General features: G+C 41.2%; 1 protein-coding gene and 1 long non-coding RNA gene across 4 annotated transcripts in view; one reads left to right on the forward strand and one right to left on the reverse strand.

Annotated features, from left to right (window-relative positions):
- Nucleotides 1–3,948, reverse strand: part of ANKRD10 (ankyrin repeat domain 10) — a 36,571-nt gene extending 32,623 nt beyond the window's left edge. Inside the window, exon 1 of one of the 2 annotated variants that reach the window (XM_027444220.3) lies at nucleotides 3,635–3,948. In XM_027444220.3, coding sequence (XP_027300021.1) covers nucleotides 3,635–3,835 — 201 coding nt within the window. In that variant the 5' untranslated portion in view covers nucleotides 3,836–3,948. The remainder of the gene's footprint in view (nucleotides 1–3,634) is intronic. The other variant, XM_027444225.3, reaches the window with a different exon arrangement.
- A 62-nt stretch (nucleotides 3,949–4,010) lies between these two features.
- On the forward strand, nucleotides 4,011–13,016 carry LOC106019482 (uncharacterized). Of its 2 annotated transcripts, XR_011806108.1 has the most exons (5): nucleotides 4,011–5,964; nucleotides 6,981–7,048; nucleotides 7,723–7,778; nucleotides 7,927–7,976; nucleotides 9,938–13,016. It is a non-coding gene; the product is annotated as an uncharacterized lncRNA (long non-coding RNA). The 2 variants fall into 2 exon arrangements; XR_011806107.1 differs by having other exon boundaries at nucleotides 6,981–7,778.
- The last annotated feature ends 5,539 nt before the right edge of the window (nucleotides 13,017–18,555 follow it).

The raw sequence follows: 18,555 nt of genomic DNA on the forward strand, positions 1-18,555 counted from the left end.
CGTGGACTTTGTGTTTAAATTTTTAACTTCATGTTTCTTTTTTTTTCCCCTTGTATCTCCCCCTCTCCACCTCCTACGGGGTTTTAACAATGACGGTAAGGTTTCCTCCCATTAAAAGCAGGGTTCTTCTGCACGGTGGCTGTCAGAAGCGCCTGCTTCTTTCTACGCTACTGAAAAATGAGGCAAATTATTCTGTGGACAGAAAAAGGCAACATACCTAAGGACAATGCCCCACCAGAATACTTATGCTTCAGATTAGGACACGCAAGCCCGTTCTCATTGAATAACGTTTCAGAAGATATTTTCCACTGTATTGTTTTACCTAAATTGGAGGTTAAGCTGATTTAGCGGAGACAACGGACGGGCCTCCATATAGGCCACAATGCTGGCACAGTACCAAGGAAGAAACGTGTGCTTTATCTGCGCTACTTTTGTTCCACAAGAAACAGAATGTACTTACTACTGTTTTGTTTCCTTTAATGTAAACAGTCAAACGGCAAAAATAAGAGTAGGAGAAGAGCACGAGCCAGGAGATATAATCAAAGGAAGCAAAAATTACACGTGCGAGCAGTGAATGAGAAAAATGAAATGAAAATAAGCATAAAACAAAGTGAATCAGCAGTGACTTTTTTTTTCCCTTTAAACACAAGCCCTGTATTTTCTACCTCCCTGACAGCATTTTAACCATTTTACATTCTGACCCATCTTCTCGAAAATCTGCATAACATCAGGGTAATTTAGGGCGCTATATAATTAACTCTAATTCGAACACAGCAGCTCTAATGGGAATTAATTTACTTCTCAGGATATAAGCACTTCTCTGCAGTGAGGGAATACCCTGAAAATGGAAACTCCACCACAGATACTCAACTCGGCAAGTACATTTGGACGTGCTACCATCTGTGATCTGTACTATCTTCCAGAAGGAGGGGATGGACAGAGGTCCACACTGTCACCATAACGTCAGACATTGCAACCAGGAATTCTTACCTACCATTTTTAATGGACACTGATGGTAATTTAATTATTACTTGTAAGGTCTACAGGTCTGTTTCATAGTAAGCTATATAATTATTGAATTATAATTATTGAATTTCAATAATTATAATTATTGATTTATAATACTGTCTTTTTTTAGTTTTAAGATACCATGTTTTTGTTGACTAGTATTAGATGTATAGATAGTATTAGATCAGTATTTCCCCAATAAAAAGCTGTATTATCTTTTGCATAATCATCTCCAATGGAACTTTTGTTGCTACTTCCCTATCTGCACATCTGCAACCGTGTGCAGGAAGGCAGTTCTACAGCTTTGTTTATAAGTGATTTTGCGTTGTCCTTTGATGTAAGGGGGGGCTTTCCTCTACATACAGCTTGTGAAAGAAGTGAAGAAACATCCACAGATTGCTAAAGGTCACCAACCCTAGGCTGATGCTCTGTGTGCATGCATGTCTATGCATAGGAATTGTTTTAGACTTGCTTATGGCAAGTTGTTCTACAAGTACTTCTTGCCAAAAATAGCTAAATCAGTTTTGTCATTTCAGTCTCTTACAGAGATGCAGTTAGAAACATTCGTGTCTGATGGACCATGCTGCTGAAGTGTCCTATACCAGAGCAGCAATGAAGTTCTGGTGCCATTTAATTTCTTGCAGGCAAAGAAAACCAATTGCAAACCCCCAAAAATCCAGCACGACAAAGAACCACCACTGCAGCAAAAGAATCTTGCTCAGTAATTTTTGAAACGTTCATTAGGAGTTAAAGTTGTAAGACCCTGGTATTTTAAGAGGCAGGAAAACTTTCTGTTTGCAATTATGATCAAGCTTAATTTGAAAAAAAAAATAAACATGAATAAGAACATAAAGACATGCATATGGATGTCCACTAAAAGCAGCTATTGTTTCACTTTTGGCAATCACCCCTTAGCTTGTGAAAGGTTGATTTATGACTACGCCAAACGAACACAAAGTAAGTCAAGTCCGAGATCCAATTACAATCCTGGAACTTCTCAAGTGTGTCGAAACACTGGCGGTGCCGCCCAAACATCGGCAAACACATTTTTCACTGGGAGGGTGACTGAGAACTTGAACAGTGTGGGGTCTCCTCCTCAGAGACCTTCCAAAGCCACCTGGAGGTGGGCCTGGGCAGCCCGCGCTGGGTGGCCCTGCTGGAGCAGGGCTTGGAGCAGGCGGCCTCCAGAGGTGCCTTCCCACCTCGGCCGCTCTGGGGTTCTGTTGCACAGTCCCTGCCTCAAAGGAAAACATTACCTAACAAGACTGTAAAACGTGCAGATGACTTTCGTACGTTGAGGCTGCTCGGCCACAAAGCTTTTTAAACATACGTATATGCAAAGTGATATCGAAACGTTTGTAGCCGGTGTTGTCTTTACAAGTTTCATTTCACTTGAAAAACGCTCCCGCCCATTTCACATGCAACAGCAACAAAAAAACACCACAAATCAAATTTGACGAGGATACCTAAGAACAAACACAGTAGGTTGCAAACCGACTCGCTCCCTTCAGCGGCTTTTTCTGCAAGAGTCTCTTCGACGGGAAGAGAACGTGCACAAGCGCTCACGTATCCTAGCACGGCTGGCAGAAAGCTAAAAATACTTGAGGAAAACAAAACAAAACAAGGCACACGCTTCAAGGACAAAAGCAAGACTCCCACGTGCATGCAAAAAAAAAATATCATGATAATGGTTAAAGGAAACCAGAACCATAAATGCACGACAGACTGAAAGCTTTGATGCCAATTCAATATCTGCACGTTTTGTATCAGCTTAATTCAGGACAAAATTTATGGTACCCCATTTCTGAACACAGAAGATTAGCTTCTGGTAGAGAGCAGGGTGTTTTTTGTTGCTGTGTTGGTGTTTAAGACCGGAGGATTGCTTGGCCGTGCTTCTAAAATGTTCGCTGGGTACCGCAGATCAAATCACTCAGGGTACAAAATGCATCTCTTAATGTACTTGCATTATGTCCGCCTAAGTAACCCTCATTTTCCTTCCCTGGCAGACAATCAATACATAAATAGAAATATATTGTGACCGGGAGGGAGAACGAGAACAAAAGGCCCTCAAAAATCAGAAATGAGACATCGCCGAGGAAAAAAAAAACCACCCTCCAGGCCTGAATCCTGCACGGGCTGGCACGCTCACAGCGTTATAAATAGACAAAGCATATGTAAAGCGAAGAAATTAAGACACCGCTCAGATTTGAAGGCAAAGATAATTCAAAGAAAGGTGGTTAGGAAACATTTGGTAGCCGGCTCCTCGCGTGTGCCCCTTCCTGCAGACGGCAATTCGCAGCTATTTGAGCGCGTCAATCCCACGAGGGCTATTTATAAACCCGTTTATTTTCGTAAAGGCACCAGCAGCCTCCTCCAGCAGCCCCTGCTCGGAGGCTTGTGGGGCTCACGCAGGGCTCTCGGGGGGCTGCAGGGCGATGCCCCAGGGCAGGCGGCGGCCGCCCCTGTGAGGGGAGCGGGGCGGCGGCGGCGCCTCCCGGCCGGGCGCGCAAGGGGCTAAGATGGCGCCGCGATGCGCTGCGCGCCAGCCGGGCTGCCGCCATCCCTCTCCTCCTCCTCCTCCTCCTCCATCCCTCCCGGCCCTTCCTTCCCCCCCGCCGGGCCCCACCTTGCCGAAGTGCGCGGCCCAGTGGATGGGCGTCCATCCGTAGAAGGAGTCCTCGGCGGCCAGGTCGGAGCGGGGCGAGCTCTGGAGCAGGGCGCACAGGGCGGGCAGGTCCCCATCGCGGCAGGCGCGGTGCAGGGGGAAGCGCAGGGTCAGCAGCTCCTCGCTGGAGAAACCCGCCTCGGGGCCGGCGCCCAGCGACATGGCGGGCAGGGCGAGGAGAAGCCGGGCGAGGCAGGGCAGGGGGAAGCGGCGCCGGGGGGCGAGGGGAGGGGGGGAGCGGGATGGAGGGGGAGAGAGAGGAGGAAGGAGCGGGCGGGGAGCGGCGCCGGCGGCCGGCAGGCACCGAGCACAAAGGCGGCGGGGCGGGCACCCGCGGCCAGCACCGCCCCTGGAGGGCGGGGACGGGCAGGAGCCAGGCGGGAGGCAGTCCCCTCCTTCTCCCCTCATCCCTTCACCCCTCCTTTTTGCCCCCGATTTCCCTTCCCCTTCAAAATTGCCCCCCAAAATGCGCCCCCCCCCCCCCCCCCAGCACGGCAAAGCCGTGCCTCATCGACCCCTAGCGGGGTTGCTGGTGTGGGCGCTGGGCTGCCAGCACAATATATAAGAATATATACAGAATGGTTTGGGTTGGAAGGGGCCATAAAGATCACCTAGTCCCAAATATATAGGACCACAAAACACCTCGAGTTGGAAGGGACCTTAAAAACCAGCTAGTCCCACCCCCCTGCCATGGGTGCATACATACGGGGTATATGGGTATGGTGTATATAACCTACATACAGGATATATAGGTATGGTGGTGTTTTCACATCACGTCCCCAGCAGAAAGCGCGTTCTGGCTGATTTCAGTGCTCTCCAGCGCTCGGAGATTGCTGTGGATCTGTGCTACATAATGGCTTGCAAAACAAAGGATAATTTCGTTAGGGGCCGAGTCGAGGGACGGTGCCAAATTTTTACTTGCAACTTGAAACCAGTCCTTGAGTAACTGACGCCACAGAAGCCTTAGGAAACTTTTGTTTGTCGCTCCCAATTATTTTCTGTCAAAAGTATTTGCAAGACACTTTTCTGGTAGTAGTAAACTCAAATTGATGGTAATTTGTTTGTGTAAATCCAAGTAGATTTATTTATCGCCCCAAAATCGAGGGATAATTCTTTTTCAGAACGCACTATTAAACGGTGTAAGCCAGGAATCATGTCCTGGGACAAACGAGCTGCAAATCAATTTTTGTTAAAAGTACCAGGAGGCCTATACAATTTTAAAGGGTTTTCTTTAATATCAAGTGAAATTGATCATCAAACACCTTTTAGATATTCTGTGTGTACCTCACCAAAATAAAATACTACGTTTCTACAAGGCTGTCAAGTTATAAATCTCAGAATAATGTGTAGAGGAGGGTGAATTACAAATGAGCCCTTTTGTAGCTGGTTACACTGAAGCACAAAAAGCTCAGTGCTTTGTCCAGGGGAGGGAGTACTTCCAGCTACAGCAATTTTCAGTTCAGTGCCTGATCCTTCGCCTTTCAAAAATGTTCAGCTGAAGCTCTAAGAGTTTACCATCCTATAGACACTTCTCTGGGTTATGTCGATTATGTGGGTTATGTGGATTTTTATTTCCCATATCAAACTTCTCTAGGCAGATGCTAACCATTTGACTTGTTTTGGGACTAAATAACAAAGGTTCCATAGGATAGCACAGTTGAAAGAAGGAAGCAAAAAACCAACAGCTTATGTTATAAAAATGGTCATTACCAGAATGGCTGGTATTAAAGAAAACAGTTTCTTAGTTTGAAAACAGGCAAGCTGTTTTTCACTGCGCTGTGTACAAGCACTGACATTTATAGTCACTCGTGTATTGTTTGTAACTGTCATAAAAACTGATGAATATTTAAAACTTGGGTTATGGGGAAGATGAGCAAAAATTAAATATTGCGTTACTGAAGATTCATATTCAAGATTTGCATGTGGTTTTTGTTTCTTACCGGCATGTGGAAACTGCCATACCAAATAAAGACAGCGGTCTGTCTAATTTCCTTATAGACACCATCATTAACGTATTTACTTTCCAGCACTGCCTGCAAGATAGTCGTGTGCTGTTATATCTCTTACAAATGGGGAAGTGTAACACTGCGAGGGGAAGTGGCTTTAACAGCGACATGCAGAAATCCTGCCTGTGGAACTGAGCTCTGGCATCTTTGCTCACCAGAGGGCCTCGTGGCTGTCCAGAGGGACCCCGACAGGCTGACATGAGGTTAACAAGGAGAAGGGCCACCCAGCTGGAAAGCAGCTCTGCAGAAAAGAAGCTAGAGGTCCTGGTGGACAAGAAGTTGAACGTGAGCCAGCTATGTGCCCTTGCTGCTAAGAAGGCTAACTGTATTCTTGGTCACATTAGGCAAAATGTTGCCAGCAGGTCAAGAGAGGTGATCCTTCCCCTCCACTTAGCATTGGTGAGGCCACTTCTGGAGCACTGTGTCCACTTCTGGGTCCTCCAGTACAAGAGTGACATGGACATGCTGAACAGAGTCCAAGGGAGGCCACCAAGATGATGGAGGGCCTGGAGCACCTCTCCTGTCAGGAGAGGCTGAGAGCTGGGACTGCCCAGCCTGGAGAAAGGGAGGCGCAGGGGGATCTCATCCATGTCTGAGGGGAGGGTGCTGAGAGGACAGAGCCAGGCTCTTGTCAGAGGTGCCCAGTGCCAGAACAAGGGGCAATGGACACAAAAAGGCACCCAGGAGCCCTGGCACAGGCTGCCCAGAGAGGCTGTGGGGTCTCCTCCTTGGAGGCTTTCCAAAGCCGCCTGGAGATGGGCCTGGGCAGCCTGCGCTGGGTGGCCCTGCTGGATCAGGGCTGGGGCCTCCAGAGGGCCCCGACAGCCTCAGCAGTTCTGGGATTCTCTGATCTCAAGTTTCATGAGTAGATTCCTTGTTATGAGGTCAACCTTTTTTATCTCCTTGCTAGTCATCTACACATGATATTCCAAAATAGACAACCATAGTAATCACCATATGATACTGGTTCCTTAATCAGTTTGTAGTTTGCATATAACTTGGAGACTCATAGCTGTCTGTTTTTTATTGTGATTAATTATCCATTAAAATATAAAAATAGGTCATTTTTAATATTCTGCTTTCCTATTGACTTCTGTAATATATTTTGGCAATGGGCTTCGTAGGATAATTAATTTTAAATGAAATTTCATTAAATTGTAATTAAAAATGTTTTCTTTAACTGCTGTCATATGTTGTGAAGTGGGACATGGGAATTCTGGTTTTAAATTTTTTATTTATTTTTTTTTTACTCTTCATTACAATTACATTCTAATTCATCTTTTTCTCTATCATTACCCTAGTTACCCTCTGTACTGAACAGTACAAGTCTTAAACATATTTTTGACAATCTTTCCGTGCAAAAGTTCAGGTAAAGAGAATATAAATCTCTATGTAGTTCCAACTTCTTTCCAGATGATGGGTGTGGTCTCCCTGACATATATAGCTGCTGTTACCGTCTGTGTGCATGTAGAGTGAGTCAGGAAATCGACGGTCGTGGGTTAAACTGTAATTTACACTCCTTTACAAAAAAAAAGGAAGCATTAATATATAAAAGTGTGTCAGGTTCATTGCATTTTCTGGTTTGTCTGAGGACAGATTTTAGCATTTAGTGTGTTTTATAAACTAGAATTCTTTAATGGAATACAATAGCTAGTATGCTTACTGTATTATATACACAACAAAATATGTTCCTAATTGTTATGACTTGGAAGTGTTCATCCACTATGTTTAGTCACCCATATTTTTGTGTATTTCAGAAAAAAAAAAAAAAAAAAAAAGACACACCTTATTTGCAGGCCTATTTGCATTAATTTTGTCCTCAGTTCTATTCCTGGTCTTTTAAGGGAAGTGAGAAGCTTTATTTCAGTTTCTGTCAGTCCAAGGTGGTGGGTCTTATGTTTTGCTGAGGAATGAAACAGAACTAAATTTCCCTTAAGAAAGAAACTGAAAAAGACACGGAAGAGCTTATAGGCAAAGCAGGGTAGAGGAAGAGATTGGTTTTATTTTAGCTAAGCTTGCTTTTCTGTTCTCTTTTGGCTAAAGGTTAAGAAAGAAAATAGTCTGTAAATGAGGACTTCTTGAATTTTCAATAGAGTCCAGTAAGTATACATTCAGATACTAAATAAATTATTTTAAAGTGTTGTGTGAAAAATTATTTGCTGTTTTACACAACTGTGTAATGTACTCAGTGTCCTCTCTTTGCCATTTTGATACAAATAAATTATATTTGCCCATTTTTCTTTGCAGAAAGGTTGAAGATGGAGCATTTTATGACAACTCATGCAGACTGATGTCAGGTATTTTTCTTAAAAACAAACAAACAAACAAACAAAAAAAAAGCCACCATCACAACAAAACCACACAACCCTCTCCCCCAGCTTTAGAATTTCATTGAATACTTAGTACCATTCAAATCCCTCCTTCCTTGCTATGGCAAGCTTGCCGTGGTTAACATTTAGGGCTTTATTTACATGCTTGTGCATATGGGTCTGGTTCCATTTGAGATGCCCAAGAGTATTCTTCCGTGTTTAGCTGCTGCTGCAGCAAAAAGTGATCGGTTTACACAGGTCCCCTGCCATGCCTGTACAGACCTAATCTATCCTGGAAGTCCACAGGCTTCTTAGGCTACATTAGGCACATATTTTCTGACAAGCAGATCCTCCATAAATATAATTTGCTTTGATCATCCTAGTTGCACAAGGAGTTCCTCACGTTTTATCTGGTCCCAAACCCCTTAAAATAGCCTGTCTTTGCAGAAGGTTGTTGGGCAATGAATTCCTTGCTGCCCAAGTCCAGTTTGGGTCAGTGGGGCGTTACACTAGCTAATTGTGTTTTCTTCCTTAGATTTCTTAACGGGAATCTAAGAGGGGGATTTTGCAAAAGGACAAACTAATTCAGACATTACTCATTATTCATTCTATTTTGGATCTCTGTGAACTGTGATGAAAATGTAACATTTCTTCAGATGCCATGAATTTGTTTTAGCAACGGTGAGAAGCTTTCCATCATTTTCCTAGTGTAAATAGAGTCTGATTCATCATCTTCAGGGACTAGTTCAAAGATTAGCTTTACTTCCTGTTTCTGCTTGCACGGAAAACCACAGCTGAGTGGTGTACCACTTGAAATGTTTTCTTATGTGGATTTTTTTGCTGTTTTCACCTTTCTTCCATGAAGACCAACTGTTTTGTTGGGATCATTCCTAAAATAGAATAGGAAATAAACATTATTCTTTCAGATGGAAGTTAATGGTAGAAACAGCTGGAACGTTTTGTAAAAGTTAATTTAATAAACATAAAAGCATTAGTGCTCAAGTGCTAAAACTAAGTTTGCATAGTATGTGAGGCCTCTCAGGGCACAAAGACCAGAAAATTAATAGCAGCAGTAGCTGCTAACATGGAAAAAAAAGCCATGAGTGGAAAAACAGTAAACTGAAAGTCCTTTATCCTCCTTTCCAGTCTTCAGTTCTCAGAGTTTTGTCTGGCAAGGAAAGCAGGGAATCTGTCTGACTTTCAAATAATTACTGATGTATTACTCCATTGCAGGCAAGTAGCAAGAGCAGCTGCTCGTTGTAGCCAGAGCCAATTTCTCCCTTTCCCATCCCCCATTTCTTACTGCTTTCCCTGGAGAAAAGCTATCTCACTATTAAACAAACTAGGGTTGGGTTGCAAGACATATCAAGATTTCATTAGAAAAATATTTACTCATGCATAAAGAAGCCTTTTTTAAAAAAAAGTTCACTACTTAGGAAACTATGTGATTTTGTGGGTAATAAATAAAAACAGATTTGTTATGCTGCAGTTGTAAAGTTGCCATCTTTTATGAGCCTGGGAAGAGTGACCTTATTCATCATAAGGCTTTGTCAATTCTGCCTCCACGCAACTATTCTCTTCCTGATACGTGTGACTCATCTGGGCCATGCTTAACAGAGGTCTAGTGCCTAACAAGTAAAGGATTTAATTATATTTTTTGGCTTGTTGACAAACTGTCCTTCATTTTTCCACATTCATTATGAGGTTTAACTGAAAGTTAAGGTTTCTTGAGAGACCAAATACCAGCATTGTAGTGAAAAACAAAACATAATTCTGTAAGAAATCAGCATCAAGCCATTTCCATTTATAATGAGCATAAATGACAGAAATAGAAAGGTCCTTCAATGTCCTTGTCTTAAAAATAAATAAATAATAATAATAATAGTAATAAATAATAATAATAATAGTAATAAAAAGATCACGATATCTCTATTTATCTTTACATTTAGGATGAATATAAAAGTGAATTCCTGAGTACTTACATGCAGGAATGATCTTTCATCTGAAAAAAAAATGCATGTCTGTGTGGAGGAGTGTTGCTCAAGTTGCTCTTTAAGTAATTCACATGATGACTCCCTGAATTGCTCCTGGTATTTCATTAGAGATGCTGTCTTCCTCCCTTGCAACGGTGAGTAGCTTCCTGTGGTTCAGAGACGGGGGAAGCAACCTGTACACGTTACCCAAGTTGTGCTCTGCAGCATTTTGAGATTTAAGAACGCTAAGGACTGCACGAAAATTTCATCTCTTGCGTCCAGAGGAAGGATACCATGGGGCATTGCACATTGTGACTCCTGGAATTCATGGTTGCTGGCATGGAGTCTGTGCAATTAGGCATAATAATCCTCTCACACCAAACAAACTTTCCTATGTCAAGAACAACATTTCCGTAATTACTCTATGTACTGTTTTGATTTGCACTTGGATGGAAGCTTGAAGCATTTACCTGATTTTTATTTAAATGTTAAACGAAACAAACAAACCTGTGAACTGACTGCTTTTACCCAGATGTGGAGGTAATAAACCAATTTATAATTTTAAAATTCAATAATCTGGAAATCTTTCCATGGTAATAAATAAATAAATAAATAGATAAATAAATAAATAAATAAAGGGAAAAAATGTCATTTCCTCTTACAAAGAGAACAAACAAAAATCTTGAGAAAGGTGAAGTGTGTGAAATGTCTGTTTCTGAGCCTGGCAAGTGTTCTTGAAACCCTCAACCTCCTCAGTGAGATTAGGTGCTGCGTTTGAGGGTTTTGGTCCTTACTCATTCAAGAAAGAGCGTGCTCCTCTCTAAACCGTGATTTAATCATGCAATTGTAGCACTGGCTTTTTGTAAGAGAGGATGGTGCCTGGCATTTAAATTCTTCGTGAAAAGGAGTGAAAAGACGTAGCAGCCTACGTTATCAGGATAGGTTTCTGTTCTAGCTAGCGTAATATGAAAGGAGCCATCTTGTGGTTGTCTCTTCTGCAAATAAAATCTTGCAACAATATTGCCCTGAAAAGCTGAAGTTAAAGTTGCATCTGTACTTCTGTGATACTTTTTCTTCTACTTGTTCAGTAATGTTACATTTTGAGTAATTTCAAGAAGAACCTTTTTCCTTCTATCAGATATTTCATTCTACTAAATATTCTGAATTAAAATAACACACGTAACTGAATCAAACTTGGTACATTCAGTCTACGTCCCCTACTAGTCAACCCACCCCAATATTTGGTGGTCCTCAGACCTCTCGCATCCTTTAATCTGTACTCTAAATTCTGGTTTAAACTGCAGTCCGCATCATACCCTCTGAAATAGGACTATTGTGGTAAAACTACTTTCTAAATAAATGCTAAGTGATGTATTTATTTATTTATTTAATAAACTCTGTTAAAGTGTAATCCTTGGGAACTACATGCATTCCAGGCGTGAAAAAGCAAAGTATCCTTTGCTCCTGGACTTCAGCCTTGACTTGGAGAGACGTTTTGGCAGTAAATCAGTGTGATTTCTTGCTCTCTTTGCCTCTGTACAACGACACTTATCAGTTTTAGAGTCTGATTAATCCTTACAGTCCTGAGCACATACAAGCAAGTTTGTTTTACATAGATTAGCTATCTGATGTTTGTATTAGTTTAATTAAATATATTTTTAAAAAATCACTTAGTTAACCCAAATGTTATGTATAAACACAAGCCTCTGCCATAGTTCCTGAAGTTCTATATCCTTAATAATACTGAGTAAGGTTCTGTATGATCCAACTTGGATAGCAATTTATCTAGTGCAGTTGTTAACAACTAATTGTAACTTCACACCTAAGGGTAACCATCTGCTGAAAGTACAGAAAAATGTTACAATTTTTTCTACTTATTCCTGCTGGAATGGCAGGTACAGTTTGAGAAGACGAGAGACAGGATTGGTACTAATTTTTCCTACAGCTGATTTTGGAAGACAATATAAACATTTATTTTGGAAAGTTATTTGAGCCATAGGATTAGAATGAAATGTTATAGGTCTTTCAGTCAGAAAATAAACATTGACTAGGGGAAAAATCCAGCTTCATGATAGAAAATATTTGAACTTTTTTTTTTTTTTTTCCATTCATAATATGCTTCCTTTGCTTTAAAACTGGAAGTAGAACTTTCTTAGATGAAAATCTGATTTATTTGAAACGGTTTTGTTTCAAATCAGTAAAATAAAAAGTCAAGCTTAATATGAAATGTTTTCAAGTTATTAAATAAGATGCTTAAGTTGATTTTCATTTTTTTCAGCTTTTTAAAAGTATTTGTCTCTTTACAGAGATTTTTTCTTTTTGTCCCCAACTAATAGGAAGACTTTAAAAATTACAGTTTTCTTGACATGGAAAAATTATTTCCAATGTTGCTTAAATAAAATTAAAGTCGGGAGGCTTCTCACTATCTGAGAAAATTGCTTGGATGAACGAAACAACATGCTTGTAGAGAACATAAGCACTGAAATCAAAGCTAAAAGACCATATGAGACATAAATTTCTGTACAATTACGTTTGAACCTCTATAAGCAATAATAACTCTCATTTGTTTGAGGCATTATCATACATCTTTACTTTCTACTTTACGAATGGAGAACTGTTGACAAATTATTAGTGTGTCCCCACTTAACAACAGAACTGAATTTAGTCTAATAGAATTACCTGGATTCACCTTCCAGGAGTTTCTTGTCACCAGGGGAATTTGTAGTCATAGATACATTATTTTACAGAGGTCAGCACTTCCATATCAATAAACAAGATGTAAGGTAAAATTCTCCACTGCTGTCCACTGTTTAAGGAAGCTTACAGCAGCTTTAAAGGTACCTTTGCATTACTGTTTGTTTTTTGTTGTTGTTGTTGTTGTCATTGTTTCTGTTAGTTGGGATTACATTGACTCTAGGACCAGGAATTGTTTATGCAAAATGGTGAGGAAATACTTTTTGAACTGACTAGTGAAGTAGTTAAGTAACAAAATCTGGAGGAGAACATTGTAATAGCATCATCTGGAAATTCATCCAAACAAGAAACTTTTTGTCTCTCTGCTTCTTTTTCCAATTTGTCATCTTGAATGAATGTCTAATTTGCTTGATTGAAACCTTTTGCTTCAATAGTAAACTACTGGTTTGCTAAAAATAAAATCCTTTCAGTACAGAGGGACATTTCATACATCTGTGCAGAAATACGAGCTCTGTTTGTACCCTGAAAAGCTGTCAGACATCATATGTGTAGAACTGAATATACAGTGTGAGAGTCTGCTGGATGTTAATTGGTGATATTTCCTGCAAATTCACCTCCAGACGCCTGTTGGCTCTTTTTTTGTCATTAATTTTGGTATTCAGTTGTTCCTTCTTTTTACAAAATTTTAATCTTGAGTAGCATAGCATATTATTTACCGTGTCCTGTAGATGCTAGACTTCATTGGAAACAGCTGAACTCTGCTGGAAGTCTACTGAGCAACCTCAGCTCTTGCAGACACCAGCTTGTCCTTCAGCAGTGTCATCTCCTCTGCAGTAGCTGAGTCCTGGCTCTGATCTAATTTGAATGGGCTGAATTTTCTGACCTCGCCAAAACAGAACAGAACACTTGCAAACTAAAATACTGAGTTTGTTGATTAGATTGGGAAATGTGCTGGACAAATCTGTACCGGTGAAAACTGCTTTTCTGGACTGAAGAAATATTTACTGCCCATATTCAGCTACGTGGTCTGTTACTGTGAAAACCTTGCCTAATGTGCAGTACATTTTTTCCTGTATCTGCTAGGTGAATTAGAATACACTCTGAAATAATGCAGTTCTGAGCAGAAACTACCAGGAGTAAAAGCTGGCCTGAGAGCAAAAGCTTTAGGCAGTGTGAAACAGGAGGTTAATCCGTAAGTATTTCCATGTAATGCTATTTAGTCCAGTAGATGCTCTCTCTTCAGCTGTAGTAGTGACATCCTTATATTGAAATTCAGCCTCCTAACGTGCAGATATGCTTTCCATTGACCAGACTTTCTCTGACAAATACACTGACATTTTAGGGGGAGAAGAAGATGCGTCTTATTCAGTTTTGGTGCTGCTGTTCTGAAGATGTTTATGAAATTAGGCCTAGGGAGCTTTATGGAGCATCTTACATGGAAGCCTAAACCACAGCCATTATTTATATCAACATTAAGTAATTGTGTAACCCCAAAGGAATGGCAATGTGTTATTTTAAGCAATCAGACGGGGCATAAGAGACTGTCTGATATCACATGTTGGCAAGAAGATTAATGCTGAAATCTTAAGCCATGCCAGGTTTAAAAATGATGAATGGTACTGCTCAGTGTCTAAAATGTGTTATCTTTTTTGAAACACACACAATTTTTTCCCTGCATAGGGAATAATTGTCTGCCTATCACAGTATGCAGATGGATGACCAAACTTGCAAAACAACCTTAACTTCCAGGTCTTGGAGAAGCTGATGAATATCCAAATCATTAGGATACCAGGCTGCATTATACCATACAGCATAGCCTGCATAGCACAGCATTATAGCAAACTGTTACAGGTTTTGTATGTTGTCCTGGATAAGACTTACAGGCCCAGACCCACAAAGGCTTGATGCTTCTATTGAAAGCAGACGGAATCCACTTCAAAGAGCAGTTACGTTTCTTAAAAACTTTTGTTTGTCTGGGACTAGGTCCGTATCTATTGGGAAAATAAAGTAGAGGAGGACTGCTAGAACTCCATCATTTCCCATGTTTGCCAGGCTAAATGTAATTAATGTGAAGTGCTCAGCTACTACAAAAGCTGGGGGCATAGAAATATGTAAACAAAACAAAAAAGATGGTGAGCAATTCTTTGCTCGATCAGATAATGACAGAACAAGGGGAATGGTTTTAAACTAAAAGATGGGGGATTTAGATTAGAGGTTAGGAGGAAATTCTTCACTGTGAGGTGGTGACGCACTGAAACAGGCTGCCCAGAGAGGTTGTGGATGCCCCATCCCTGAAGGTGTTCAAAACCAGGCTGGATGGGGCTTTGGCCAACCTGATCTAGTGGGTGGCATCCCTGCCTATGGCAGGGGGGTTGGAATTAGATGATCTTTGTGGTCCCTTCCAACCCAAACCATTTTGTGATTCTATGAAAAGCTTACGCATTCTCTAACAGATGAACAATGAAAAATTTTTAATATTAAAAGTGGATTATATTCATATAATAAAGTGTATTATCACTGTAAAAATGAAGAAATAAAACACAAAACAAGTATAAGCAATAAGTCTGTTGTATGTTTGGAAAATGCCTTTTTTTTTTTTTTTCTCCACAACAAAATGCTATAGAAATGAAGTCCTGTTTAGGCAGGAGAGACATTTGGCTCAAATAACTCCAAATATTGGTGCTAAAAGAAAATTGATACTGAAAGAATTCCAGGCAGTTGTGATACTGATAGTTATATGAAACAAGAGTTCCTTGCTTTCCAGGAGTGTAATATTACGTGAAGTTTTGGCAGAATAAGGTAATATTTATTAACCTGTTTTCTTAGCTTAATGCAATTTATGAGTTGTACTCAAGTTTCATAGCTTAATGCAATTTATGAGTTGTACTCAAGTTTCATAGATTGAAAGCTAAATGCTTACATGTTCACCTGTATGTCAGAATCAAGCTGGAACATTTGTCACCTTTAAAAATCAATGTTTCTGACTCCTTAGTACGTGTGACCTTGAGCTTGTGGATTTCGGCTGTCTCACCAGGTGACTGCTGTAACTATTCTCTGAAACAAATAGCAGCACTGTCACTTTCTTCCTCATCTAAAAGGTGTTTCTGCTGCATTTTGAAGGGAGTAATGTAGGTAAGTAATTACAGGCATTCACCTCCCTGAACCTCAGGTTAAAGCCCATCAATTTTGCAGGTGCATGTGGTGTAAGATGTGAATGATGCTCTTTCCCTCAGCACCCCTACTGGATAGTCCAGGGAGCCCAGACTGAGCATACTGGCTGTTTTGAATTCCTATCTGATCAGATTTGCTCTGAGGGCTCACCTCTGTTCTGCATTCAGCTTGCTCTTGTCTGGCTGCCACTACCATGGATCAAGTGGCTCCATATCCACACTCGGGGGCAGACAAGGAGAAAATCTGCTATTTCAAAATGCTCACACTGACCTGGGATTCCCCCTGACCCCAGCTGCACTGTATCAGAGGCAAGGCACCTTTCTGGGTTTAAAAACATCCAGGGATGGATGTAGCAGTGCTCCCCATCATAACATCTAAATCAGTTTGTAGAACTAGTGTATAAAGGTTTTGATAGTGCCAGAATGAAGAATGAAGTCCTTTGTGTAACGACAGACCTGGCAAAGACAGCAGGAGGAATACGGTGCTCAGAGTCACTGCCCTGCTGGTCTGTCTCAGCCTTGACCAAAGATTAAAATCTTCATGGCTCATTTTTGATGTCTGTTCAACCTTCCATTTTCATTAACAATGTTAGAAAAGAAGTGGATGTGCACCACTGTCAATGCTTTTAAAGATTCTGGATTGAAACTGTGGAGGTTTGTGACCTCAGAAGTTAACTTTATGTATGTACCACATGTATTTTAACCGTAATTTGGAGTTTAATTGTTCTCCAAAATGCATAGGGCTGGGCGTGAAAATGAAGTATATTTAAACATTTCAGCTTGGGGAAAAAGCTCTACTGTATGGGAATACGAATTCAGAAGTTCACTGAGGAACTGTAAGGATAATTGGGGATCGGGTCTACAGCGAATTTAGCGGCAGAGCTGCTGCAGGCAGATGTAGCTAGCCAACAGACTGGGAACGAGCATACTGCCAGAGTTTCAAATTAATGGGATGTCTCCTGGGAATGAGCGTCAGGAAGGAAAATCCTGCTGGTTGTTTGAGTCTAACTTTCTGCTCCTCACCTCTCGCCACCTGCCTGGACCATTCTGCCCAACCACTAGGGAGCTCTGCCAGCACAGGTCTTGCATAAGAAGTTCCATTATTCAAGTTTAATCCAGCAGCCTAGATCTGGGACATACTTAGCTATTTCCTAGAAGTGTTAGCTCCATTTTATTCAGGATTTCCATGGTTTTATTGCCAGGCAGTTTAACTGAGAGTAATTCAATTTTCCCCTGCGTCTTTTATTATGGGAAAGAACCTGTAACTGCTGGGAGTTTGTATGATGCTTCACTTTTTTTTTTTTCTTGTGATAGTGATGTAATTCCTGCATGATGTATGTATTATAGCATTACCTAGGCTTTACTATTACTATTATACAGCTGACATACTTCAGGGAACGTGAATGGGAAACTATCACTCAGGACAGTGTATTTATAGCAGCAGCACGGTAAGAGCAGGAGCAGAGAGGGCTGTGACTCACGAGTGGTGATGCTCACCTTGTGATGGCTGTGACACGTCCTGCTCCCAGCTGCCCTTCCACCCTCTGACATGCCATTTTCAGGCCCCGGAGCAGACGTGGCTCAGCTGTTCATGTAGCAGCTGCTGAATTTTGGCAATTTGAAGCTCAGTATATGAAGGTAACCCCAAATAATTTTTGGCTTACCTTAAAATATTGGCCTGCCAACTGCAGCTCTTCAGCAGCTGTTCTCCAACTGATGCAGAGTTGCACCAGAACCAAAAATCTCTGGGGAAAGAGAGACAGGATCTCTATCAGTGGCTCCAAAGAGTCAAGAGGTTGGATGAGAGAAAAGTTATTATGTATACTGTGTGGAGAAACTCAGGAACATTTTCAGGCTCTTTGGGTGGAGTAGGTGCCACAGCCTTAACCCAGTTTCAAGTTGAGGTGAAGCATATCCAAGATAAGTCATCTCTGATCATCAGTCAGAACTCCTAGAGTGGGAGCCAGCTCCAGATTCACAAACCTATTTACATGTCTGTAGTGTGGGTTTCTACATGTGAGGTGTGTGTTTAACGTGCAAAAGATGCAGCAACTACAGTCAATGGGGCCTTGAGACCAGTTCTGTATCTTTGTGGGTTATGCCCTCTCCTTTCATTGACCATGCCATGAGTAATGTTCATCAACTCATACTCATCTCTTTATTTCTGCAAGTACTAAAGGCCCTGTGCCTCTCTTCTTATTTGTCATTGTTTCTCTTTCCCATTTGTTGGTAATACTTCTTGAGTCTGTTTGGGAGATAACTGTCAGAGACTTCACACACTTTTGTAGAAATCTTATGAACATCAGTGGATTGAATAGTTTTTGCTTTATATTAGGGACTCAACTCGAAGATGTGCCAGTTGGGCTCAGCACTCCGAGGCTGTGTCAGCCTGCATCACTTGGTGTCCCTCCTCCAACACACAAACTGTCGAGTTTCTCACTGGATCAATAAGATTTTTTATGAGTTCAGAAAGGCTTGCTCTTTTTTTGTTGTTCATCCACACGAAATGGCATTGTATGTTACCTTATTAATCATTCGGTTGTGCCTTTTCCTCCAATAGACCCTTTAAGAGCACAGCTGTTACCTTGGGCTCAGTTATAGGGAGTCCTTTGTGGTTCACTTTATCCCTTGGTGACTTCATTCGCCTGTAAGATTGCCTGCATAGCCAGAGCACCTACAAGTTTCTTCCCATATCCCCAGCATTATAGTACTGGAAGAATTCCCCATAGG

This window comes from Anas platyrhynchos, chromosome 1 (genome assembly GCF_047663525.1).
Source record: "Anas platyrhynchos isolate ZD024472 breed Pekin duck chromosome 1, IASCAAS_PekinDuck_T2T, whole genome shotgun sequence".
In the NCBI taxonomy this organism is placed as follows: domain Eukaryota; kingdom Metazoa; phylum Chordata; class Aves; order Anseriformes; family Anatidae; genus Anas; species Anas platyrhynchos.